The sequence below is a fragment of the Sinohyriopsis cumingii genome, chromosome 12 (assembly GCF_028554795.1).
Source record: "Sinohyriopsis cumingii isolate HCF-2022 chromosome 12, ASM2855479v2, whole genome shotgun sequence".
NCBI classification, from domain to species: Eukaryota; Metazoa; Mollusca; class Bivalvia; order Unionida; family Unionidae; genus Sinohyriopsis; species Sinohyriopsis cumingii.
Window position 1 is genome coordinate 17849038 of NC_142972.1, and position 27370 is coordinate 17876407.

At 34.8% G+C, this 27370-nt stretch overlaps 1 protein-coding gene across 1 annotated transcript in view; it reads right to left on the reverse strand.

Annotated features, from left to right (window-relative positions):
* LOC149786041 (E3 ubiquitin-protein ligase rnf213-alpha-like) overlaps positions 1-27370 on the reverse strand; it is a 165428-nt gene that overhangs the window by 6441 nt on the left and 131617 nt on the right. Inside the window, exons 30-41 of the mRNA XM_089976323.1 lie at positions 27170-27344; positions 26617-26717; positions 24655-24712; positions 23830-24035; positions 20372-20513; positions 17485-17547; positions 15807-15975; positions 14579-14792; positions 10517-10591; positions 8807-8998; positions 7136-7225; positions 5143-5342 (exon numbers count right to left, since the gene is read on the reverse strand). Of these exons, the coding sequence (XP_089832449.1) occupies positions 5143-5342; positions 7136-7225; positions 8807-8998; positions 10517-10591; positions 14579-14792; positions 15807-15975; positions 17485-17547; positions 20372-20513; positions 23830-24035; positions 24655-24712; positions 26617-26717; positions 27170-27344 (1685 nt within the window). The remainder of the gene's footprint in view (positions 1-5142; positions 5343-7135; positions 7226-8806; positions 8999-10516; positions 10592-14578; positions 14793-15806; positions 15976-17484; positions 17548-20371; positions 20514-23829; positions 24036-24654; positions 24713-26616; positions 26718-27169; positions 27345-27370) is intronic.

The window sequence follows — 27370 nt, forward strand, 5'->3', positions numbered from 1 at the left end:
CATCAAAAGATTTATGAAAATATAAGCAAATTAAAAGCTTGAGCGAAACTTTACAAACTGTTGATGCTGATACTGCTGGCAGTTATGCCTCACTTCCCACTAATGTAAGTTTAACCATTTAAAACCTGAAGCAGGTGGTTTTGTCTAGTCTTGCTAGAAATGTTTATTCCCATAAAACTGGTCAAGAAACAAGATGTCTTTCCTTGTCAGACAGATAACAATTTAACAGATTATGCAATTATTTTATAAAACTGTATTTGGCACATCCCCTTCTTATCTCACTGATCTTTTTCCAACACTGCAAGACCGGAGACAAGGTATGAACTCAGATGAATTCTTGAACTCTTCCATTCATACTGGAATATACAGTTTCAGTAAAGGATGGATATGACTTCTCTACATTCAGAAGCAAAATGGCTGTCAAGACTTTCAAAGTGTCTGCCTATTACTCAACTGAGGACAAAAAGTTACCTTTTTCTTCAAGCTAGACATTGCCTAGTATTCAATTGGTGACAAGGAAAATCAGTCTTACAAGCCAGACATTTATCCACCTAGTACTCAATTGGTGACAAGGGATATCAGTCTTACATGCCAGACATGTATCCACCTAGTACACTGCTCCCTCGATAACTCGCGTCCGGATAACTTGCAATCCCGCTTATAACGCGGTGTCTGTCTTGGCTCCCGATTTTTTCCAGAGAAAATGTATTTAAAATATCTTTAAAATATACTGAACATGAAAAAATTATGATAAGAATTGATAAGTTAAACATTGATACATTGCTCGTTTTATCATCAAAAATGGTGATTAATGCCCGTAAAAATATAACCCATATTTTGAAATTTGCAAGTTCTAAAGAAGAATTAATTTCAGAGATCTCGAAAACGCTTAATTACGCTTATTTGGATGCCAGTTTTTGATCTGGGACGCAGAAAATCACTGAGGCGGGAGTCCTCTGTATGCATGTAATAGGTGCACGGGAAGATTAAAAGATTTGCCGGTCCTGTTTCAGCCCCCTGCTTTGTGGGAAAATGTGTTGATCATTTAACTGTGCTGATATTTACAATGACAGAATTCAGTGACTGAAAGACTCTTTGATGTACTGTTGCCATTTTATAAGAGTACATTAAAAAAAAAAGAACATGATGCAACAGCTAGGCGGCTAGTTCAAAGGCTTTGACTGTAGGCTGAGTGAGAAAATGTACTGATATTTAGTGACTGAATTCAGAGGCAGAAAGACCCAGTTTTAAAATCCTAGCAAGACCGCTGTTTAAAGATATCATATATTATGTAAGTTTTTATGATAAATAGTTGTCAGTATACTGTAAATAAACAGTCTGGTGAAATAGCGATTAATGAAAACTTCTGGTAAATGCTAACAGGATGCAACAGAGAATGAAATAAACACCAATTAAACGTCTTCCTGTGTGAAAGTCACATTCTAATCCTTTAATTCCATTTCAGTGTAAACATTATAATCACAACATATTCTGTTCATTGAAAACATAAAAGAGTCAATCGACCGTCACATCGAAACCCATGAGTACTTCCATGAGAACCTAATTATATGTACATGCCGGCTTTGTTTTGATCAACAACTTGGGGAAGTGTTTGTTGCATTAAAAAAAAATCAATTACAAGAGACCTGGGGTGCTGGATTAAGGGTCTTGGAGCTGCCTTTGACATAAAGCAAAACAGCAACAGAGACAGCGACGATGATAGTGACTTCGAATGTTTCAGTGAAACTGATGTCATTAATGCCGAGGCTGTTTGGGAGAAATTTGTACAGACTCATGGTCCTGAGATGGGCGTTTCTCTTGATGATACGGAGGAGTCGATTTGTGCTGACAATGATTGCCCCACAGCCGAATACATGTAAGATGAAACTATAATTAATTCTATAACGAACAAATTTGCAGCAGAAGACGATTCTAACTGGAGTAACACAAATGTTGAAAGTGATGCAGACGCAGATGTTGCACCCCCCCCCCCCCCCGCACAGGAAGCAATCAAATATTTTGATATTGCCATAAGGTGGCTGGAGACCCAAAATGTTGACTACGTAAAGCTCATGCAGTTGAGAAATCTGAGGGATTTTGCTCGGCGGCAGAGAAACCAAGGAGTAACACACAAAAAAAATTAACTGGTTTTTTTCAAAAAGTGAATTGATATTTGTCAAGCGTGGCACAAACGGCAAGTATTAACTTGTTCTAATTTACGTTGTTTTAAATTTGTAGACCAATTAAATATGTTAGTACTGATTAACCCTTGTTTTTTTGTTTTCCATTTTACTTCTATCGCATTCAAATCTATCTATCTATCTATCGTTCGATCGACACTGTTTCTCAAAAAGAGTCGATCTTTTGTGTATAAAAAAACGTCTAATTTGGATCAAACAATAAAACTAGAATGTATCCAATTCAACATAAAAATTAGTGACGTAGTACACAATGTGTGAAGTGGTACACATGTTAAGTGAACGGAAACCACGTGGAATAATGTTTCCGATGATCGCCTCAATATACTGTAATTTATCCTGAAATTAATGTTGTCCTATGAGGAAATAATAAAGTACACCGCTATGAAGAGATATTTATTCACAGTTAATCTCAGAACGATTATAAAGTGAGTATTCAACAGTATAATCTGTCTCCCCCCCCTTATTTTTCCGTTATAACGTCAATCACTTTATTGGTTTTGAGCTTATTTTATAGGTCCCTCGATAACTCGCACCTCACTTATAGTGCAATCGATGTTTCTTGACCCCGATGTGCGCGAGTTATCGAGGGAGTGGTGTACTCAATTGGTGACAAGAGATATCAGTCTTACAAGCCAGACATTTATCCACCTTGTACTCAGTTGGTGACAAGGGATATCAATCTTACATGCCAGACATGTATCCACCTAGTACTCAGTTGGTGACAAGAGATATCAGTCTTACAAGCCAGACATTTATCCACCTTGTACTCAATTGGTGACAAGGGATATAAATCTTACAAGCCAGACATTTATCCCCCTTGTACTCAGTTGGTGACAAGGGATATCAGTCTTACATGTCAGACATGTATCCACCTAGTACTCAGTTGGTGACAAGAGATATCAGTCTTACAAGCCAGACATTTATCCACCTTGTACTCAATTGGTGACAAGGGATATAAATCTTACAAGCCAGACATTTATCCTCCTTGTACTCAGTTGGTGACAAGGGATATCAGTCTTACATGTCAGACATTTATCTACCTTGTACTCAACTGGTGACAAGGGATATAAATCTTACAAGCCAGACATTTATCCCCCTTGTACTCAATTGGTAACAAGGGATATCAGTTTTACATGCCAGACATTTATCCACCTAATACTCAGTTGGTGACAAGAGATATCAGTCTTACATGCCAGACATGTATCCACCTAGTACTCAATTGGTGACAAGAGATATCAGTCTTACAAGCTGGACATTTATCCACCTTGTACTCAATTTTTGACAAGGGATATCAGTCTTACATGCCAGACATTTATCCACCTTGTACTCAATTGGTGACAAGGGATATCAGTTTTACATGCCAGACATGTATCCACCTAGTACTCAATTGGTGACAAGAGATATCAGTCTTACAAGCCAGACATTTATCCCCCTTGTACTCAGTTGGTGACAAGGGATATCAGTCTTACATGTCAGACATTTATCCACCTTGTACTCAATTGGTGACAAGGGATATAAATCTTACAAGCCAGACATTTATCCCCCTTGTACTCAATTGGTGACAAGGGATATCAGTTTTACATGCCAGACATGTATCCACCTAGTACTCAATTGGTGACAAGAGATATCAGTCTTACAAGCCAGACATTTATCCCCCTTGTACTCAATTGGTGACAAGGGATATCAGTCTTACATGTCAGACATTTATCCACCTTGTACTCAATTGGTGACAAGGGATATCAGTTTTACATGTCAGACATTTACCCACCTAGTACTCAATCGGTGACAAGAGATATCAGTCTTACATACATTGACATTTATCCACCTAGTACTCAATCAGTGACAAGAGATATCAGTTTTACATGCCAGACATTTATCCACCTAATCCTTAGTTGGTGACAAAAGAAATATGAGTTTTACATGCCAGACATGTATCCACCTAAGTTGGTGACAAAAGAGATAGAAGTTTTACATGCCAGACATGTATCTGCCTAATACCTGGTGACAAAAGAGATAACAGTTCTACACTCCTGACCTGTAATGCCTGATACTTTAGCTGATGACAGATGAAGTATCTGTTCTATGTCACATAGAAATAATTGTAGTGATCTAAATCATAATTTAAACATAAATCATTTGAGGGATAATCCTTGATGTGACTGTGTCAAAACATAGAGGAATAATCTTTGATGTTGTTAAACCATAGATGGATAATCCTTGATGTGACTCTGGTGAAAACATAGAGGGATAATCTTTGATGTGACTGTGGTGAAATGTGGAGAGATAATCATTTATTTGTTATTATAAGCTCAACAAGTCTGGATACTGTTCAAAGTCTTAATCAATCCTTTATACCTGTGACAACAAAATGCTTGATTATATTGGTCATCTGAATTTACTGAGAATGTTATTATTTGCTTAAGATTTTCAGATGTATATCAGTCAAACAAAACACTAGATAACTAAAATGTATTCTTACAGATAATTAGTTCACTACTGAAAAAAATGTTATTACTGAAATGATAGTGTTTTTCTTCAGCATTCTTGTCATCTGATTTAGGTTTATTGTCCATGAGCCACCACACAAGTGTATCTTCATCAATATTAAAGAATGGCTTAATCGAAGTGGTGAGTACCAGTAGCCTGAACTCACCTGCTTATAGTAAAATAAAATCCATTTAAAACAAGGTTTTCATCAAAAAGAATATGGTTCAAAATTACTAACATGCATCACAAATAGAAAGATTGTTGCAATTCCATGAATATCTAATTAGGTCATCTATACATATATATACAAAAACACCTATTAAATTATATTGTTCTATGTAGTTTGGTTTTGTGCAGTCATACTTAGAAGCTTCTCTGAATGTATGGATTTGTGACAAGAACAAAAAGCAAGATGCTCTTGCTGCAAGTAGCTAAAGGCATAAAGATATCTCACTTTTTCTCCTTTGCATCGACATAATCCTCATCATCCTGTTTCTGTTGAATAGAGATGACCAGGACAATACACTCAAACATCAAATCCAAAAGAAGTTCCAGTCTCTCCAAAGACAGTGGCTGAAGGAAGGACATCACTTGTTCTGTGAGTTCAGCACTCAGCTGCTGGTGGAATTGCTCTGGTAATCCATCAAATATCATCTGAAAGAGGCATTTCATAAGTACATGTACAATGTCACAATGTATAAAGAAAGATGTGTATTGATGCTAATTACAACACTTATCTCAGTTATTTACCACCTTTAACCCTGACCCAGTCCTGACAACCCCACATCTTAGACAGACATGTAAATTTTGTCATTCCTATACATGATTTTCATTTTTAATGGGTTAGAGATTTCAGTTTACCCAGACAAAAGTTTAGTGAAACCACAAGGGATTTGTTAATGAGAATAAAACATGTCCTTCTTCCTCAGTACATCGAATGTTTTTTCATTACACTGGTGTTTAACTGAATAAAGAGAAAAATCTAAAATAATTTCTTCTGCAGAATATGACATATAAAATCGCTTAGGTTTAAGGTCCAGACTTTACTCTTCTTCACATTAGATCAGAACGATTCATTCAGTTAAGTAGAATACAGAAGGCTTCATCACTTCAAGAATTAGGATAAATATGACATTTGTCTAACAGGGGTGTGTGGGGGTGTTGATGACTAAAATCTTTGACCCACAACACACAAACAAATGTTTGTAAATAAATCCAAGTAAAAAAATAAAAAAAATAAAAAATGCAGACAAATTTATAAAATGGCATACAAATCTAGTCAAGTCTTCTACATGAGTCTACAAAGATGCACACCAAAATTTTATTTGTCTACCTTAAAGGGATATTTGCTAATTGTAAAAGGTTGTAAAAAAAAAGTTTCAAAATGTTTCAAAAATATGGAATTGTTGTAATGGCTTGAAAATCTAGCCAGGATACATACTGGTACATATAAATCCAAATATGTTTACCAGATTTCATTTGTATAATTAAGTTGTTTTTGCTTCATTGAGCTATCATGGTTTTTGTCAAGAGAGCTTTAGTTCCAACATTCAAAACTATAAAATAACTTAAGTTCAACAAGTTGTAAAAATAAATCTTGAAAAAAATGGTGTAATGCCCTGGAAACTTAATGAAGCAATCTACATATTATTACAAACATGCATACCAAAATTGATTTGTCTGCAAAAGTTAAAAAATGTGTAAAATATTGACTAATAATGCCACTTTCAGTGGAACCTAATTAGGTCTTCAGACTAACCCAATGTATCTAAAAATCAAATTTGTTCTGGTTTGGATAAATAGTTTTATAATGTTTACCAGAAGGTGTGACAGACTGATAGCACAAAACCAATATTTCTCCCTCCCCTGGGGTTGGTAGGGTGTGGAAATAATTAAAGGGAGGAAAATTTTGGACGGGTGGCATAACTTGGTTTGGTTAACCAAGGTTTATTCTTAAGAGATTTCAGTATACAGGGGAACCAAAATATAACAATTGGGGTCCATAATTGCTGGTTGCATTATGTACAATACATTCAGGAACTGCTGACCATGTTATGTACTGAACTGTGATGTACAGTACTGAGAATGATCAAAATATTTATTGAATGGATGTACAAGTGTCAAAGTGTATAATTATTCCACCCAATGTGCTAGAAAATTAAATATTACCAATCATTTCAGGCACCATATAAGATGCAAAACATCCCCAATATTAATTAAATGTCATAAAAGTAAATGTAGCACACTGGATTCCATGCATGAATTGGGGTTTAATCAGACCCTCTTAAATTCCTTTGGGGATGTCATTATCTAATGAGAATAACCAAATAATTAAAATTACCAGTAGGCTTGCTTTATGTTCATGTAATGTGCTGTTATCATCTGAAAGACAAGCAATGAAAACAAGCAAGAAAGATTTGCCAAATATCTATTTGACAAAATTTTACCTGATTATGGAGAGCAAGCTGTTTAGTCTTTTCCAAGGATAAAAGTAACCAGAGTGACTTTGAATGTTGATACTGACATATCTGTTTGGCCTGTTAAAGAACAATAAAATGTAATATGTTACAGAGATCATAATGTAAAAGTGCAAAAATCTGAATTATACCAATAGTGTTTTATCCAGTAATGTTAGGATATACAAGAGTCCTGCCAGTAGGATCCTAAGACCAGTAATGTTAGGATATACAAGAGTCCTGCCAGTAGGATCCTAAGACCAGTAATGTTAGGATATACAAGAGTCCTGCCAGTAGGATCCTAAGACCAGTAATGTTAGGATATACAAGAGTCCTGCCAGTAGGGTCCTAAGACCAGTAATGTTAGGATATACAAGAGTCCTGCCAGTAGGATCCTAAGACCAGTAATGTTAGGATATACAAGAGTCCTGCCAGTAGGATCCTAAGACCAGTAATGTTAGGATATACAAGAGTCCTGCCAGTAGGATCCTAAGACCAGTAATGTTAGGATATACAAGAGTCCTGCCAGTAGGATCCTAAGACCAGTAATGTTAGGATATACAAGAGTCCTGCCAGTAGGATCCTAAGACCAGTAATGTTAGGATATACAAGAGTCCTGCCAGTAGGATCCTAAGACCAGTAATGTTAGGATATACAAGAGTCCTGCCAGTAGGATCCTAAGACCAGTAATGTTAGGATATACAAAAGTCCTGCCAGTAGGATCCTAAGACCAGTAATGTTAGGATATACAAGAGTCCTGCCAGTAGGATCCTAAGACCAGTAATGTTAGGATATACAAGAGTCCTGCCAGTAGGATTCTAAGACCAGTAATGTTAGGATATACAAAAGTCCTGCCAGTAGGATCCTAAGACCAGTAATGTTAGGATATACAAGAGTCCTGCCAGTAGGATCCTAAGACCAGTAATGTTAGGATATACAAAAGTCCTGCCAGTAGGATCCTAAGACCAGTAATGTTAGGATATACAAGAGTCCTGCCAGTAGGATCCTAAGACCAGTAATGTTAGGATATACAAGAGTCCTGCCAGTAGGATCCTAAGACCAGTAATGTTAAAACTTCAATGAGTACTGTAAATGGGTACTGCGAACATTCATCTGCTCTGCATTTGCAAAGATAGCAGCAGTAATTGGCCAGAAAATCAAGCTAAAAGGAAAATTTACATCTTACAGGAAGCAACTTAAATCAAGACACATTTTTATAGTCTCAAGTATACATGCGTGACAGTGTTAAGATTATTGTATGTTACTTCTGAAAAGTTCAGATGTTTAATATTGCAGAAATATAATGCACAAATTTTAAAATAACTGATACAGTTTGACAAAAAGGTCACACTAGCTTTTGAAGAGCTTTAATTTTTGTGACATTTTGTTTAAATTTGGTTCAATGTTTGTGTGTTTGGGGGATTGTTTTGAACATTTAAATTTGTTTTGCATTGACCTTGCTGCCAAGAAGCTCTCTCTAGCACTTGGTTAAAATGATATGGAAGTTATTCATTTAAAGATATCAAAAGCAGCAATTATTGATTAAAGAAAATTATCATCCCAACCAATAAATGTATATCTATGTTGTGAATATGACTGCCAGAGCCACATTTTTAACAAACTTTCTGACAGCATGAAAATTAGAAAATTTCAAAAATTCACCTTTGGGCTGTACAGGGACTGTTCCATCTTGAGTGTCTCCACCATGAACTTGTCAAGGTTGTTCCCTGGGTTACCACCAATGGATTTCAGGAAGCTGATGGCAATGTCAAGGTTATCCAAAGCCTGACACAGATCAGGCAAACTGCGGAACTCCTCACTTATTTTGTGTTTGATTCCACTACTCAGGGACTCCTGAGGGGATGAAATATTTAAATAATTCACACACTAGCTGAATACTTGCGAATGAGAAATAATCACTTTAATTTGTGGTGAACCATTTTTCTTGCAACAACAAATTTTAAGACCAAATAAAGGTCAGTGTTTTATCTTGAATATGGAATAGCAAGAATCCAACATAACACCTTATGTCTGACATATTTTCATGACCCCTCTGTCTCCATGATGTTTCATATTTAGAAATCCATCACTGGATCAGTGAATGTGTTAGTTAACAAGTTCAGGATTATAAACATTTCATGTAGTTGCTGTCTTTCAAGCATGTGAATGATACTGAATAGACTGGTTCTTTTACTGTACAATCAAAACTTCATTATAATAAATGGAGAGTCAGACAATAACTGCATGTTGCAACACTTAAAATAAAAACAACAACCCACAACAACATTAATTCTTTCATCACAAGCAATTAAGATTTGAAGTAAAAATAAAATTTGGAGGATACAGATATAGTTACACTGTCTAATCTAATGAGTGTGAGCAAATTGTCCTTATTGAAATATAATGCAAGCACTGGACCTGTTAGGTAAGTAAAATTAAAAATACATGTTAGGTTTCTTGTACTACATGTATATGTAACATTATATAATATTTAAAAAAGGCAAATTATTGAAATGATTAAAAAATCTTATCATGTTTCATCTTGTCAATTACGGAAAAATGCAGAATTGTAATAATGATCATTCAAGAGCTCAGCAAGTATGAATGAATCTTTAAAAATAAAAAATAAATTTTGTCTAAAAATATCTGTGTTCTCTGTTTCTGTTTATCATCATTATAAGAGACTGCTCTTCTCTTTAACTGGCATGTCCCCACGTCTGTGATTGCTTATTTTCAGCAGCTCAGTCACCTGGGAGATGAAGCTATTGAACACCATTTTGAAATGCCTATTCTTTCCAATGATGGGTTTTAAAATCCATGGTGATCATCAAAAACAAGATATAAAATTGTCATCAGTCTTGCTTGAAGTTTCTGTCTCCAAATAATAAGATACAGTGAGGGGTCAAAAGATTTGTTAAAAAATGCTTTTAAAAAAACCAGTAGGAAAAGGTTGTTTTTCAAATATCACAAAAGGTAGCAGTAAGAAAGGCATTTATTTCTAACAACATATCAGTACATGTACTTTTCCATGTTGAGCAAACTAACTCTCCCCACTTATCAGTATCATATGCTGAAAGTTTGATATTACAAGGAGAAATCAATTCACACAGATGCAGTAATCCTGATTAATATATAATACAATTACAATTACTTATTTATTTTAGTCATATTTTAGTTTCATTATGGACTGAAATGACTAGGTAAATATTACTAAACTTCAATATGGTTATGCCAGCATCAACTGATGCTGAAAATCAAATGTCCAACAGCATATCAAACACTTTCAAACCCTTCGTGCTTAGTAAATCTGAAAATTTTAATTTTAAAAAAATACTATTTTCTGAGAAAAGCCTCAGAGCGTATCCTCTTTACCTGTGGAATTTTCTCCTGCAGTTTTCTGAAAACTGTTGCATTGGTGTATTCAGCTCTATACACCATCAGCTCAATCTACGAAGCATAAAAAAGATCAAGATTACTCGGAAACAAAAGGATGCAACAAGTTTAATATTCTGATTTATGGTTAAAATATTAGTTACCAGTAGACTTAAAATTTATATATCTAAGTCTTTATCAGTGTGAAATAGCCAATAGTCAGATCATTTCAATATGCAAAATATTTATTCAAACAAGACATGATGGTACTAATATGCATTGTCACCTGAGGCTGCACTTATAATGACACTGTGACAAGAAGCAGCTCTTGAAGAAACATGGACTCTAAAAGTGAATTTCCTGGAATTTCAAGTCCAAAACTTCTATCCTTTTAGGTATTCTATATACACTTAAACACATTTTGTTACCTTAATTCATAACAGGTTATTTTTCTATGGGCGACTGGTTGGCTTAATTTCTTAGACAATTATTTATCACTGTTTCATCTTTGAACTGCTTGATTCATCAAACAAAAATTTTTTATTGGTTGTAAGTGTAGATGTATTTAGATACAAGTTCATATCGATGTACTGTTAATCAAGTGTGACAAAGACAGTTTGGATTAATGACATCTGTTGCTAATACCTATACAGTAATCAGCAGCCACAATCCACATTAACTGACTAAACAATACATCAAAGTGAAGGAACAAGTCCCTCATTTACTATTTCCTGTGAGTAGTTCTCCCAGCCAAAGTTACTTTTATCCTCTGGTGACCTGTACATCATTTTTAAAACTCAAAGGTGTAATGTACATCATGATACACAGTAAAAGAAATGCAGTGCTCAAACAGTCTGATAGCCTGATGCCCAGAGCACCTCTAAGTTCAGATTGGGTCCCTCCAGTAATCTAACTGATGTGCCCATTGGGGTTGTTGAAAAAAACCAACTAATCTGCCTGGAATTATCACACTGAAGAAATGTGGAATTTTATTTTCAATTTGATCAAGGATTAGTAAATTACTGTATCCCCATAACCTTTATGAAGATCATCTGCTTATCATACCTCTTTTGAAAGCTGTAAACTCTGTGTACAAAGTAAAGCATGTGACCTATGAATGGTTACCAGATTGCCTGGGTTACCTATAGTTAGTACTCACTTGGCATAACATACCTCTGATTATACCAGTGATAGGGAAAAAAAATACCATTATCAAGACTGTCTACTGGACATATAATTTTAGAGTTGAAATTTACTGCTTCTGAAATTAACTAATTTATTTTAAACAATTGAAAAATGAAAGAAAAAATAAAAAGTTAATTTGATGTGTTCTTTCCACACATTACAGAAAACAGCCAGAACCAGTCTACTGGGGACCAGAACTGTTCCAGCAGTTGTTGTGACCTGAGTACAATGGTGCATGGCTGAATAATGGGATTAAGGTTAAGATTTCTAGACAACAAGCTGTTAATTGTTGTAATCTGGAGAGTTTAGGCTAAATGCTGAATGTATTTTGTGTGTGGGTGATATGGATTTTTAACAAAGCTTTAACATTTTTTCAGTCATATCGCTACAATGTCTGCAGTGTGGCAGTTTATAGTGATGTTTAGCACTGGGGCATCATGCTGCAGACATGTAGAATCATGTCTCATCCAGTCACATTATCCTGACACCAAGCAGACCAGTCCTAACACTAACCTCTTAATGTTGAGGGCCTAGCAAGGCTGCTGTTAGTGCCATTTTTAATAAGTCTTTGGTATGACTTGGCTGGGGTATGAACCCAAGACCTCTCACATCCGAGGCTTACGCTCTAACCACAAGGCCACAAATGTTTTTTGAGGTGTTATAAATAATAAATGGATCAAATGTGAAACATGATGGCTTCTTAGTCTTTGTTTAAAAATTAGCCATCCTTTGGTGGAGATGAGTTAAAAAGGAAAGACTGACCAATAATTGATTTAGGCAGAAACAAGTAATGCAAGGTTGGTTAAAAAATACCAGCGTGCATCTATGAACAACATTAATAGTGTAAAGAGAAACTGTATAAAGGAAGACACACTTCAGATGATAATGAACATCAACAATGCTGATCCAATAAGTAAGGAAAACATTGATAGAGTAAATGGACAATGGTTGATATCAGGACCTGGAGAAAAACATTGCTTTATGTGAAATATTTTGAGATCTGAATAAACACACAAGTTACTTTAATATGATTTTGTTTATTTCTTCCCACTGTAAAGAAGAAAGCTCTTTTGGACACAAGAAATTGGAGTTGAGGCTTGTGATTTTTTTAAAGTCACCACCCCTGTACCCATGTCAAAAAAAAATTCTCCTTCAGCACTGAAATGATATGTAGCATGATATGCAGTAAACTGTAGTCTTCATGTACGACAAATCTCTTTGTTTTCAAGATTTGGGGAACATTTCCAAATGTTAGACTGCTAAACAAAACCCATCCTTGTCAGCAACTGTTCTGATATATTAACCCCATCTACACCTTGGTGGATCAATCAGACATTTCAGTGCTTCATCCTAACAACATCATCTGTTGGATTTCATGAGTTGTCTCCCATAATATGTAATACCAACTAACCAACAGTGTGTAACAGTGGTGCATTGTACATCGGCCATAAATGGTGGAGACAACTGACTTCAAAGGGATACTTTGTAAGTGTAACATCAAAAGTATAATTACATATCAGAGAGAAACTGTTATATGTGTATTTGAGGGAAAGGGTGTATTTGTAGAAATATTGACTGGCAGTGGAAAATTGCTTATTTATGAGACCATTCCAGTTGTGTACTCCCCTTGTCTCGATCACGTAAGAACAGTGTTCAAATTTGAACAAGTTGATTTAGATTGGATGTGATGGCCTGCTGCTGCATCCAATGAAATTCACAGACCTGAAGCACTGAAATATCTGATCAACCCACCAAGGTATAGATAGCGTTGACACATTGGAACCTTGGCAAATGAAGATACATGAAATCTTCAGAAAGCAAGTGTCTCTCTGCAATCATGTACTTTTACATCTTGTTGGATATGTTTAATGTTTATTATTAGTCCAATTATTGGTAGGAAGAGAGAAGAGAAATAATCAGTTTGTTTTAGGTAAAAAGAATTTCTTATATACATTGTGATGTACTATATTTTATGAAATTTATCAATATATCAACTCGGTATTGCATTGTAATGAAACAGAAATTACTGACTTAAACCAATACACTGTATGGATTTAATAAATTCAAATGATCTTGAAAGAAAGCAAAAGACCTATCCTCTTTCAAATTGTCAGTATTATGAACAGTGGAAGAAGGGTGGTCATTCTCCAGCAGTTAATTAACACTTTTACTTTCACAAACAAATGAAGAAAAAAAATGAAAGAGAGAAAAGAAAGAGAAAAAAAGAAAAAGAAAGAAGTAAAACTAATAGGTCATGTTTAGTTTAGAATCATAACAAATTATTCATAATACTGACTCTACATTTACTAGTTGTTAGTGATATTTAGATTTCCACAAATCATGCACAGTGCATGCCAACAAGGACACTTTCATGGTTGTTGATCATCAAAAATGTATTCACATTCTTGACACTAAATAAACATGCCTTTTTCTGTTTTAAAAACTCTTCAGAATGATAATTCATTCAGAAATCTTCTTATGTGCCACACATCAATTTCTTGTTGTAATACATATATGACTGCATTTTCTTGGAGATGGACATGCATCCAGTACAACAACTAACCAAGCATAGCCTGTTTTCATTAATTAACTTTTATATAAAGAGAAAAAAATATGCATTATGTATATAACTGGTAACATAAATGTGAGTACTAATGTCACTGATAGGGCATTTTTTTCTCCTGTTTGTTTTTCAACACTGGACAGGAATTTTTCCCCGCCAGAAAAAAACAGAATATATGGTAATCTAATTTTTAAGACAATATATTACCACTGTACCACCAACCTATGAAATAACAAACTGCTACTGTGATTTTAAAATATTTGTACAATAAATTGCCTTTTACTATCTACAGATTCCAGAGAGCATTTACCTACCTCTATATGTATGAAACACTTTCCAAACAGGAATCTGTCCAAGATTTGTCTTTCCAAGTTGGCAAAGTTGTACTCAATGGTTGTTCCCTTGCCCACCTCAAAAGAATAGTTACAGTTTGCCAGAACCAGGGGAAGAATATCCTGCTCTGGGTGGTAGCTGATCAGATGAGCTGGAGTTATGTCCCTTACTTTCACACTAGGTATCTCAGCGACTCTGAAATGAGGAAAAAACAATTTTTGGAGTAAAATATGTTTCTTTGAAAATACTTAGCAAATCATAATATCGTAACAGTACAATCACTGGTCCACAAATCAAGCCCTCTCAAGTTGAAATTTAGCTACAAAAAAAACCCAGCTATAAACTCTCTGCACATAGGTCAGAGTCAGACAAGTGCTCTCCCCTTTGATAGTGGGATTAGTGCCTGATACCATCCCCACTTCACTTCAGTTACCGGAACTACTAGAGAGGAATGCATGTTCTACTAATACGACATAACTGCAGGGAGGTTATAAGGGTGTATTCATATTATGATTGAGGAAGCCTTGTCAAAGAAAGATATTTTACTCCAAAAATTGGTTTCTTCTTCGAATACATTACCTGATCATAATGACTTAGCAGAATAGGTTGTTGTTGTTGTTGTGGGGTTTAACGCCCTTTTTCAGCACACGATAGGCTATACATGGCAGCCAGTATTAATGGTGGAGGAAGAACCCGGGGAAAACCCCGGAAAGAACCACCTACCCACGAGAAGCTACTGGCAAGCTTTCTCACACACCCACATTGGCTGAATCCGAGACTTGAACCGGTGCAGACAGAGGTGAGATGGCAGTGATCCATAATGGAGAGTGCTTTAGACCACTCGGCCACTCAGGGCCCCAGCTGAATAGGTAAAAGGTGGAGGAAGTTATATTGCCTTAAGTTAAGAAGGGATGCCAATGTATATTTCCCTCAGGTATGTGAGGAAACCTCTAACTCTCAATATAATTAAGCTCTAAGAATGTAACCAGGTAACCATTCTAAACAGACAAATTGCAATGAAATTTGTAATTAACTGAATTTTAACAAGAAAAATGTACACCCATATTCAGGCCCGAAATACCGGATAAATACAGGAAAAACTGGACACTTGGCAGCTATGACATTGGTGATATCATGCAGTAGGGGTAATTAAAAGCCTATGTCCCTGTATGTGAAGACTGAAAGTTACCATAAACTCTAACATCTTACCTCCTTTTGACCTTTTGGTAATAATTATCCAGGAAATCATTCTGTTTGCGGAACAGGAACTCCAGTACTGAGTAGGCACACTGACCAGCATCACTTGCTGTAGGCAGAAGCTGAGACACAGGTGTGGAGTCATCAATGCGGCGTCTACGGTATTCCTTAGGTACAAATACTGTAGGGATTGGAAGAGGAATAATTGAGCTGTTAGGCTTTCCAATGCATTGGTGCATCATGACATATTTTATTACTCTCTCCTCCTGGGCCTGTATATTGAGCCATGGTCAAAGCATTACTGCAAAGCATGTGATCTTGACCCAAAGGTTATTAAAAGAGAGTGATCATGTGGCAAAATGAATTGCACAGTAATAATGATCTACAAGCAAAATCTATTATGTGGTTTTTAACCAAATGAATTAATTTACAAAGCCTTAATGGCAATTTTTGTATGACTGTGACCTTGACCTCAAGATCAATAGGATGAGAGTGCATATCACTAAATGAACTCTCAGCTCATACTGATTCATCTAATGTATGAATAAATTCTATTTAGCGGTTTAGGAAATAGGAGTAAAAGAAAATACTTTGATCAAAGTCTTAATGACTATCATCAATGGGATGAAAGCACATGTCACCAAATGAACTGTATTAGCTTCACAGTAATTTATCACAAGTATGAAGGGTTTTGGAAATGTGAGCAAATGAAAACTAACCAAAGCCTTGATGCGAATTTTCGTTTATTGTGACTTTGAGTCCAAGGTCAAAAGGGCAGGTGTGCATGTCACTCAATTAGCTGTCATAATAATTCAACCTATTTATACAGAAAATCAATCAAAGGGTTTTGGAAATATAAGCAAATGAAATTTTTACAAAACTTATTAAAATTTTCTATGATTCATCTTGACCCACTAAGTCAAAGGATCGAGCATGCATGTAACTGAATGAACTGTGTTAGCTTCATAATGATTCACCCCAAGTATGAAGAAATCCATCATAGGATTTAGGAAATAAGAAGAAATTAAAAAAAGCATTAAAAAAGTTTTTGTTCTATGATCATGACCATAATCCCAACATAAAAGGGGTAAGTGAATAAGTTTAAATGTTAAACATGGAATGCTACCATGTTTCATGGAATAGTGACCTCAGTCTCATATTTCTCACCAAAATGGGTGCAACAAAAATTAAATATATGCAAATGAAGAAACTTTAACCAAAACCTTAACAAAAAGTTTTAATTACTGTGACCTTGACCCCAAGCTAAAAGGGGTGAGAGAATCTGTTGAAGAATTTCTTGCACAAATTCATTTCTGTTACTGTTATGAATGCACAGATAATGTCTCCAATGGTATGGATTTATGAAAATGTAGAGAATTTTTTTTCAAAAGGCAGATCATAACAAATTATAAGCAATTCAAGTAAAAGCTCTGATACTGAGGGTATGAAATAGTTAATCTAGTTATGAAAATCTGGTTAATGTTCTTGCAGAGAACAAGGTCACTTTGCAGCAGTTTACATACTGCATGAATGGTGACCATGCATAGTTCTAATGGTGTCTCAGCTATAAAAAGCATCTGATGCTAAAATTGATAATGAGAAATCTACTGAATAAAAGCCATAAATTTCAATATTGCATTGTAATTACTGTAATTTTAGAAATTTAAGTAGACACTTGTTTCCATCTTACCTAAATTTTCCCTGACAAGATCCCAGACCTCTGCATACTCTTCCAGTAATTTTGGAAGTTCATCTAAGAAAAGAAACAAAGCTGGCATAAGATTGCTCACACAGCTGCTGTTTGGCTAATAGCCAAGTATGAGAGCAGCTGGTCAAGAGATTGTAATCAACAGGATACTGACTTTAAAAATTTCTTCCAAAGTTGTTGCTCAGATATATTAAGAAAACAACTGTTTTGAGGTGTCTTTTCATCGTCATCTATATTTGATGGTACATCAGTATCAACTGTTATATATGGAAAGGCCTTTATATGCTTGGATGCTTTCTGTCAAAGTTGGTCAAAGTCTTTTGACAGGCCTTGGGGCAATAAAGTTATTAAAATGTTCTTCTATTTTCAGTAATAGTACTATATTTGTCAGTGGACTGACATCACATGCACAAAATCTGAGAGCCCTTCATGCCATGGTACTTTCTGTCAAATAATAATAATAATAATAATAATAATAATGCTTTATTTATAGAAGGTGACTCATTAGTCAAGGACTTTTCTCCCTTGGGGCCCTCTTTAGGAAAGTATAGCAATGCACATTATATGAAGATAGCAATAATTACTGTTTATTTTAACATGTTTAGTATCAAAATACTAAATTCCATTATCTATTAGAAATACATACATGCTCATGATTCTCTTCTTAAATACTCTAATATTTTCAGCAGATTTTACATGTAGCGGAAGCTTGTTCAAAAGAAAATATACTTAATTCTAATGAGTTATTTTTAAGAAATAGTATTTCAAGTTTTTAAAAATTTTTATGTTTCGTTGCAGCAGCTATAGCTGAAGGTGGAATGTCATCATTTTTATCAAATTAGATGCTATATATTGCAAGATGCTTTGTCAAATTCTGCCTAATTTTGTTAACTGTTTTTTAGAAAACAGCATTTAACAGTTTTTCTGATTTAAGTGATATCATTTATATTGGATGGCAGTCAGGCATAATCTGTATAATTATGACATCCCTTTAGGCCAGTTTACTTTTGTGATCCGATTTGGTTCAGTTCTAGTGAGGGCTGTTCCATTTAAACATACATGGTACCAAGGGAAGGCAGTTTTAAGAATATATACCAGGGTACTTTGATTTCAGAGATTTCATATTAAAATGATGAGAAATTTTTCTAAATTGCATCTATGGGAGAGTACCCCACTTTAAAAGTACCTTCCCTGGGTCCCATGTATGTTTTAATGGAATGGATCTGAGTGGTTTTTGAGAAGTTTTGTTTAAAGATTTATCCAGTTTAAGTAATTGTAGCCATGGTGGACTGGAACTCTTTTGACAAATCTGAGAGACCTTCATGCAAGACTGCTTTCTTTTCAATTTGGTAAAATTCTGCTGAGTACTTTTAAGAAATCATTTAATGGTTCATCTATTTTAGTAATGGCAACCTCATTTGATGGTTGATCAGTATCATTTCTAAAAATCTGAAAGCCATTTTTTCCAGGATGCCGTCTGTCAAATTTATCTAATTCAGTTCAGTGGTTTTTCAAAAGAAGTTGTGTGAAGATTTGTCTATTTTGAATAGCAGCATCCATAAGTGATAGTGGATCAGCTTCATTTGCATAAATATGCAAGCCCTTTATGTCAGAATGTTTTCAGTCAAATTCTGTCCTGGAACTTTTCAGAAGTTATTTCAAGGTTTTCCATTTTTTTTAGAAATGGTCAAAATACATCAGCATCTTTTGTATCAATTTTAAAAACATTAATGCTAGTTGCCTTTTGCCACATTTGGTCAAATTCTGTTCAGCAGTTTTCTAGAAGGTGTTTAAAATTGTTTGCTTTTAATTTTAGTAGTAGCATCAGCCATATTTGAAAGTGTATCAGCATCATTTGGGAAAATACTGAAGACCTTTATGCCAACATACTTAGTGAAATTCTGTTGAATGGTTTTGGAGAAAAGTTTGTTAAAAGGTTTTTCTATATTCAGTAACACCAACAATGTTGGATGATGGATTGGCATCAGTTGAACAAATCTGAAAGGCAGGAATGCTCCAATAAAATTGTGTGCAACTTTGTCAATGGCAGTGTTTGAGAAGAAGTTGTGAATAGATGACATATGACATACACTTGAATACTGCCAAAAAACCATACCATAAAGACACTTAATCTTGTTGAAGCTGGTGAGCTAAAAACAATTAAATTTCAGAAACAAATTAGAATATTTTCCAATTAATATTCCCACACAGGTTCTCAAAATGTATTTCATGACCTGCAAGTATACATGCAGTAATGAATATATTTGTACGTTTGGTGAAATGTTTCCAGCTTAACTGTTTTAGACACAAGAATGACTGTAAATTTAATGCAGATTCCATATTTACTGGAAAATGTGACTGGACTTTTTTGCCTGCATATTGGAGTATTAATATGACAGTTTAGCCAGTAAAAGAGAGTAAGAGGACCATTCTAGTAAAAATCACTTACAGAGTGAAATATAAGTTTTCTCCATTCAGCATTCATTCTTTTCTCTGGCATGAGTCAACCTACTTTCTCCATCATTAATGGATTTAAACTTTGCAATTTGATTTTAAATACATAACAAGATTTTGAAAATAATATCGAGTGCTATATAGTTATTATTTCTATTCATATTCGACATATTTCACACATCCTCAATGCATAAAAAATCTGAATTATTTTTTGTTGCAATTTTTTTCACAAAAAGCATTATATTCTTATTTGCAAATATTTACACTTTATATAATAAGTTAACAATTATGGTTTATATATTTTACCTAATACTGTTCATATCACAAAAGTTAATGAAATATTAGAGAAGATATGGTGTTCTAGAAATAGTACTATTGGTAGTATGTGTTTGTATTCTCCTTGCAGGGTACAAACCTCCATCAGACTGTTTTCTGAGCATCTCCACTGTAATGGTGGAGGCTTCAGCACGATCCAGCTTCCTTTGATATTTCTGGAACAGGATTCTCTGCAACTTCAAGATGCTGGGAAGGTAGCGAATCGCCCGTAGATGATGCTCCTACAACAGATGGTAAAAAGATACTGTGAACTAAGACAGCAGTCTTGAATCTTAACGTGGTTCAAATTACATCAGCATGTCTTTAAGTCTTAGGTTTAAGACATCTCATTGATAAAACTTAATTTAACTTTTGTCCAATCAGACTGCTGGATTCTATACATAGATTTAAGTTTGGAATAAAGCAAGGTACTTTGGAATTAAACTTATTTAATGCTTTTCAGTAAGTATTCATACCTTAACCTAAATACACCTATCCCTTAATAACTCATAAACCCACTTTTAATGAGGCGGCAGGCATGAATCCCTTTTCAAGCAAATGACAAAATGAATTGAACTTTATCTGTTGAAATTCAGAAAATCATGATCAAAATTGGTAAATGAAACTCTGATATATTTCTCATTTTATCACTGAAAATAAGCCATTGAAGAACCTCACAGCACAAGTATCCCCATATTTTGTTAAAGGCCTTTATTTCCTTCATGGGCATATGCACATCATGGAGAATTTTTGTTATGCATTTTTGCCATTCATCCAAGTTAGAATGAAAGTCATTGTTTTCATATTTGTACTGCAGGTACGTTCTTATTATATTTTTCCTGGATACAAATAATGTTTTGTTCATTACTTTCATAATAATTATACATGTTTTTTGTAACCATTACTTGACACTAATCTTTACTGATTTTCTTATGATTACTGATCACATACTGCACACATGTCAATGTGAAGATGTATGTATTTAAAGAACACTGTCACAACCTGCAATTTCATTATGTAACATGAAAGTTTGTAATGTCATTGAACCATCTGTACCCTAAGGGACATTCTCAATCAAATTTCTTTTTGATTATTCATTATGTACTTTTCAATTAACTGACATTTGCCAAAAAGCCATGTTACAAAGAAAAAAAATTTCTGAGATGAACTAATTTTGTTTTTATATGCCTGAAAAACCTGAATTCACATTCAAGGCTTCAAAGGGAGAAACCATACTCAGCATCTGAGCTAATCTGTCATTCTAAAATTTTTGTGACTAAACTGTTGTCCTTGATAAAGGCTGTTCCATGCAAAGATACATGGTTGACCCAGGAAAGGCAGCAATGATTTATCAATTTATATACTACTTATGCTACACTCAGTTTCCATGGCAAAATAAAAAATATCTACTGTGACAATTCTAACCACTAAAACACAAATTACTTAACTTGGTTGTCATGTATACAGTGATCCCCCCTTGACAAGTGGTCACTTGCTTTATACAGCCAGAATCTCTTGACACCAATGAGTTTGTGTTCAAAAGTATCCCTCTAGGGCAGCTACCCATTTAATGAGACCAGTGACTGTAACATTAACCCCTCAAAAGTAGCCATATAATGGGTTTACAAATGCAAATCTCATGAATATTTGTTAATTTCAAAATTCAAAACTTTGAAATTTATTCCAATATGCCAATAAAGTATTAACTTTAATCCATACATAGATGTAAGTAATCTGAGTAGATTTACAGCTGTGTGTTCCTTAGCTGTTAGGTATTGTCACATTGATAATTACTGGTCATTATTACTGTTGATGCTTATCAAGATGACAAAAGCTAACTGCTGAGAAGCATGATATAGTTCATTTCAAGTTAGCATGACATCCAGTGGCCATAAAGTAAAAATGGCATGATAGCTATTGTTGTGGCTTCATTTTCCTAGGTTACAAAAGGTATTTGCAAGAGTAACAGACTAAAACCAGTCAATCATGTGGCAAGCTCACTTCCTTTTGAAACACAGAGCATTTCATGTAATAATTACAAGTTGCAAATTGAAGGAATGATTTGCTTCAAAAAGTGTCAGATATTAATGGTTTATAATATCTTAAATGATTTGAAATGTGGCCATGGAAATGAAAGCATGAATACATCGATGGATGAATGGTTGGACAGAAAAAAGGACCAAAAAAGTATTAAATTAAAGAATAAAGAACATTGCAAATCAAATCTGGCTCTCTAGTTGAATATGCAATACAAATTTCATAGAGATAGCTTAACATTTATGATTTATACATGAAAGTGTGATGATGGATGGAGAATAAACATAAAAAAGAAAAAATATAAAACTAAAGAACTGTGAACTGGAAAAGGCCATATGGGCCTCTTGTCCAATATATGCATGAAGTATCATAAAGTTGCCTTGAACAGTCTGAGAGTTATGCTCCAGAAATAAATAGACATAATTGACCCATCACCAACAGAACTGTCCATTGGAAAAGGTGGCTGCCTTAGGCCCCATTCCCTTGAGGTTCTGCATTCCAATTGACAACAAAATAAGGCATACTATACCAATTCCACTGCCAGCGTGGCACCATGAGCCTCGCAAACTATACTGGGCCTAAATACCAAAGCAGAAATAACCCCATCCTACTTGTTATTATGGCTCTTTAAACAGTGATGCTTTTCTTTACTGCTATGCCACTCATAGACAAATTTAGTGACCCCCAGGAACCCATACACATTAACCCTTTACCTCATAGAGCATGGTTACAAAGTGCAGCACGCTATAAATAGAACACCTGTTACCTATTCGACTCCATATGCATAGGCCTGCCTGTTAACTGTTAAGCAATGTAGTGTATGTTGTGTTTAACAGCAATTTTAACCATTTTACATTTTTGGTACACATCTATTATGTGTCGAAAAATTTAAGAGTAAAGTCCAATATAGCTGTTTAATTATTTTTCACAGAAGAATTTTTATGTGCTTTAAAATCTTGAGAGAACCCATTCACCATCATGTCGGTGAGGCTGCATGACCAACCGTAGCTGCTATTTCTCATACTCGAAATTTACAAGTTTCAAATACTTCGTCAACATCACTAAGTCATCTGAATTTGATAATTTATAAAAACTAATTGCTGCCTACATCAATATTTGAGCCTTTACCTAAGTTATTGAACCTTTTCGTAGCTGTGATTCTAATCATGAAAACTTTGTAAGTGCTGAGTGAAATCCACGACCTCTATTTTGGATAGTGGAGATTATGACCCAGTTACTTTAAATAGCAGATATCGACCAGAGCATAAACAGTGACCACGTGATCTGACGTAATTGTCATTCACACAAATGAATGTAGTATCTAATAGGGGGTTTTCCCTGAAGGTGGCACTATGAAAACCGGCTTAAAATCGCTGATGTTTACAGCAAGCATCAAAAGGCGCTTCCATGCAAATGGAGTAGAGGCATCCAAAGACGCTTGCATGAGGTAAAAGGTTAACAAATGAATGTTGACTTATGAATGAAAGATTCTTCCTAAAATCTGCCAAGAAAATGAAATACCTCTTTTAGGAAAAGCTGTAAAACTGTATGTTGTCTCTGATGTTTCTTTGTGCCTGTCATGCAAACATCAAACTCATGACGCAGGTGGTCCATGGTGATCTGTGATCGGAAGCGCCACATTGTGGGATTTTCCTGTAGCATTTCAAGAGGAGTCTTGTCCTGTGGTTGTGTGATCTCATAAAGAAGGCACAGCAGTGGATCTGAACCTGTAATAATTAATGATTGCAGAATAAAAATCATACTAACATCAAGATGGCTAATTATTTTTCTAATAAGTAACAGTGTGGAGGGCATGAACCTGCTTTTCTTAAGACAAGTCAAATGTAATCCCACCTACACATCTAAAATCTACTACTCAAAACCAGAATCTCTGGAAAGAAGCAAAAATGTGCAAAATTTATTTGTACATGTAAATACAATTTATAAAATCTCGATCCCTGACTGTAATAGAAAAGTAACATTTCAATTATGCACACATCTATGGGCAGACTTTTGAAAAAAGATGGATGGGAGAAGATCAATGAGTTCTAATTGTTTTAAAAGTATGAGGCCAACAGGATGTCAAGTGTTGCTGTGTTCAATATTTTAGTTACAAATCTTTTTTATTTCATGTTCTCTGTGTCAAAGATATAAAAAAAAAACTTTGAAGATTCGAGTTCTACTTTCCTACCTTTCCTCTTCCTTTTTGCAAACACTATACTTAGAAAATGAAATTATATCAGATTGTTTAAAACAGATGGCTTTTAGGTGACGTCTTTCACTGATCAAAAGAATATGAGAGAGAGAGAGAGAGAGGAGGGAGAATCCACCAAACATAAAATTTACCAAGCCTTTTATCTTCGGCTAGTTGCTGATTGCATTTTTTCAACAAATTCTCCATTTTCTATGAAATAAAAAAGAACAAGTTATTAATTCCTTCATCAACATGGTTTTAAAACAAAAATCTGTCAAATTTTCATATAAATATGAAAAACGTAAAAAAAGTGACTACATCATAATAAAAGAGATTCCTTTTCATTGAGCCTGACTTTTATTGCTACTGACCACTAAGTTCAGCTATGAACACTGGCCTTAATCTAGGTTGTACATGGACAGCTGGGTGGACAGACATATGGGCACTAAGTGATTACTCTGTATAGTTTCCACCAACACTGACCTTAATCTAGGGTGTTCATGGACAGCCGGCTGGACAGACACTTTGACACCATAATCACCATACTAAGCTTCCACCAAGGTGGACTCAAGAACAAGTATTTTACAGAACCTAGTGACTCACCTACATTCATCCATTAACACAAAACTTTAATGCTGTGATTGCTTGAAATGTATCATCTATGTCTCACCATGCTTGTGTTAATGAAGTCAAAAACAGCAACTGAAGAACTGCCATGCAGTTAGAACCTTCATAATGCCAGAAACTTTACAAGACCAATAATTAAACCTGGATTTTTTTTGTTTCTTAGCCTGCATAATACCTTAACCAGGGAAAAGTATTTTAAATGATTCTTTTTAACATGCTCATCTTTTTTTGGGAGTATTATGATCTGACTGACAATTCTGCAACAGCTGTATGGATTTTAATGAAACTCTGCCCAATTATATATTCTGATTTGATGCTGCATTGTGTGTTATATCCAGACCAATCAATATCAAAGTTGTAGCAAGGGAAAATGTAACCTTTTTATAAGTAGCCTTGTCTTGAGAATAACTTTTAAACCAATGAAATTATTTAAATGAAACTTTGCCAAGTATATATTATGATAAGACGGTTTGTTGTATACCACAGTCAGGCTCCTAGCCTCAAAAAGTCATGGCAAGGGAAAATGTAATTCTGTTACTTACATCCTGGTCTTGATCATGACTTTTGAATCATTGAAGACATTTTAACAAAACTGTGCCCAAGGATATATCATAACAAGACAATGTATCACATACCAGAGCCATGCCCCCATCTCAAAGTCAGGGTCATGGCTAAGAAACAAATAAACCTGTGACCTCTATCCATGTACAAGTATAACTCTTGAACCAATGAAGATATATAAATGAAACTTTACAACAACATATATCTTAATTCGACAGCTTCTTGTGTATTCATTTATACCTTCTATCCTCAAGATCAACATAACAACAACAAAAATCATCTAAGTCAGTGGCCTGTTTCTTTATCCAGGATTTGACTTAACCCCTACAGATAATCTGATAAAACTTTATCCTGGTCCACACCTTATACAATAATTATGAATATAGGTCAAAGGCCAAGGTCATTAGTAGGGAAAAGTCACAAGACAGGTGTCATGTGCTCCTTGTGGTCATTGTTTAATATACTGCCATGATTTTTTCTTACATGGATACACAAGTAATGGTAAAATAGGCTCACACCAAAGATGAGGCTCAAATATAGGATAAACTGAAAGGGGCTATGGTCACTGTCTAACAAAACTTAATCAGACAAAGTGGCATAACAAGACTCTCTTTGGATGAAATACCAATCCACCGCACGTTAAACTAGAATGAAATCTAGTTCCCATATCTGCACAAGCTGAGTTGACAAAAGCAATTAGGTTTCAGCACAAATTGCCAGAAAATTGCAAGTGTCCTTGATAACCCACAAAATTATGACCTAATGTTCTGATATTTTTTAATGGAATAAACACCATCTTTGATTCAACCACATCCCAATACTACTTTGGTTCTCATAAAATTACTTAGCTACTTAAGCTTTGTCCTAAAGTAACAAAATTATGCACAGACACAGACACACAAATACACACACAGAAAGCTTTATACCTGTAATGCTGGAGACACAAATTTCTCTGAAAACTTCTTTTCCCACTTGTTTCTGGCTTTTTTGCTTGTCAATCCACATGTTCCATCTCCAATCCCACTGTCTAAAAAGGAATTTTGATTCTTATTAAAAGAATTGCATTCACCCTATTGTTATGAATGAAATTGGAATAATCTTTGTTTTTTAAATAATGGTATGAGTTATGAGTTCTAGATATGGGTCATTAAATAGAAGATATCTAAACATTTTTGCTTTACTTCAGTATTGAGGGAGAAGAATCCAGAAACATAAACTGCACCAAATTGTATTTAATTCAAAGTATTGTTTTTATTCAGTGACTTACAAACAACCTCTAAAATCATAGCTACATACTCCTGGAGCTAAGTCTTGCAAACACAGTTATTTAAATGGAGACAAAATTTTTACTCATTGTCTAGAATTTAAATTAATGGGCATAAAAGAGTCACAAGTGCTAACACATGCTTGCATCTGCATATACATATCTACCTACCCACTCAATCACTCGTAACATGTATAGAATTACAAGTAACTTACTCCCTCTGTGATTTTCCATCATGTCAGACAATATACTGTGCATAATGATGAAAACATCATCCAAGCTTCTGCCAAGAGCTCTGTGAAGGTCATCCAGGTCATGCTCAATGTGTTGCCATAGAAACTGAGAAACCATGTCATCTGTTATGTCTGGTTTGATAAACTGACTCACAGCCTGGAAATGAAGAAGTTTGCTTTTTA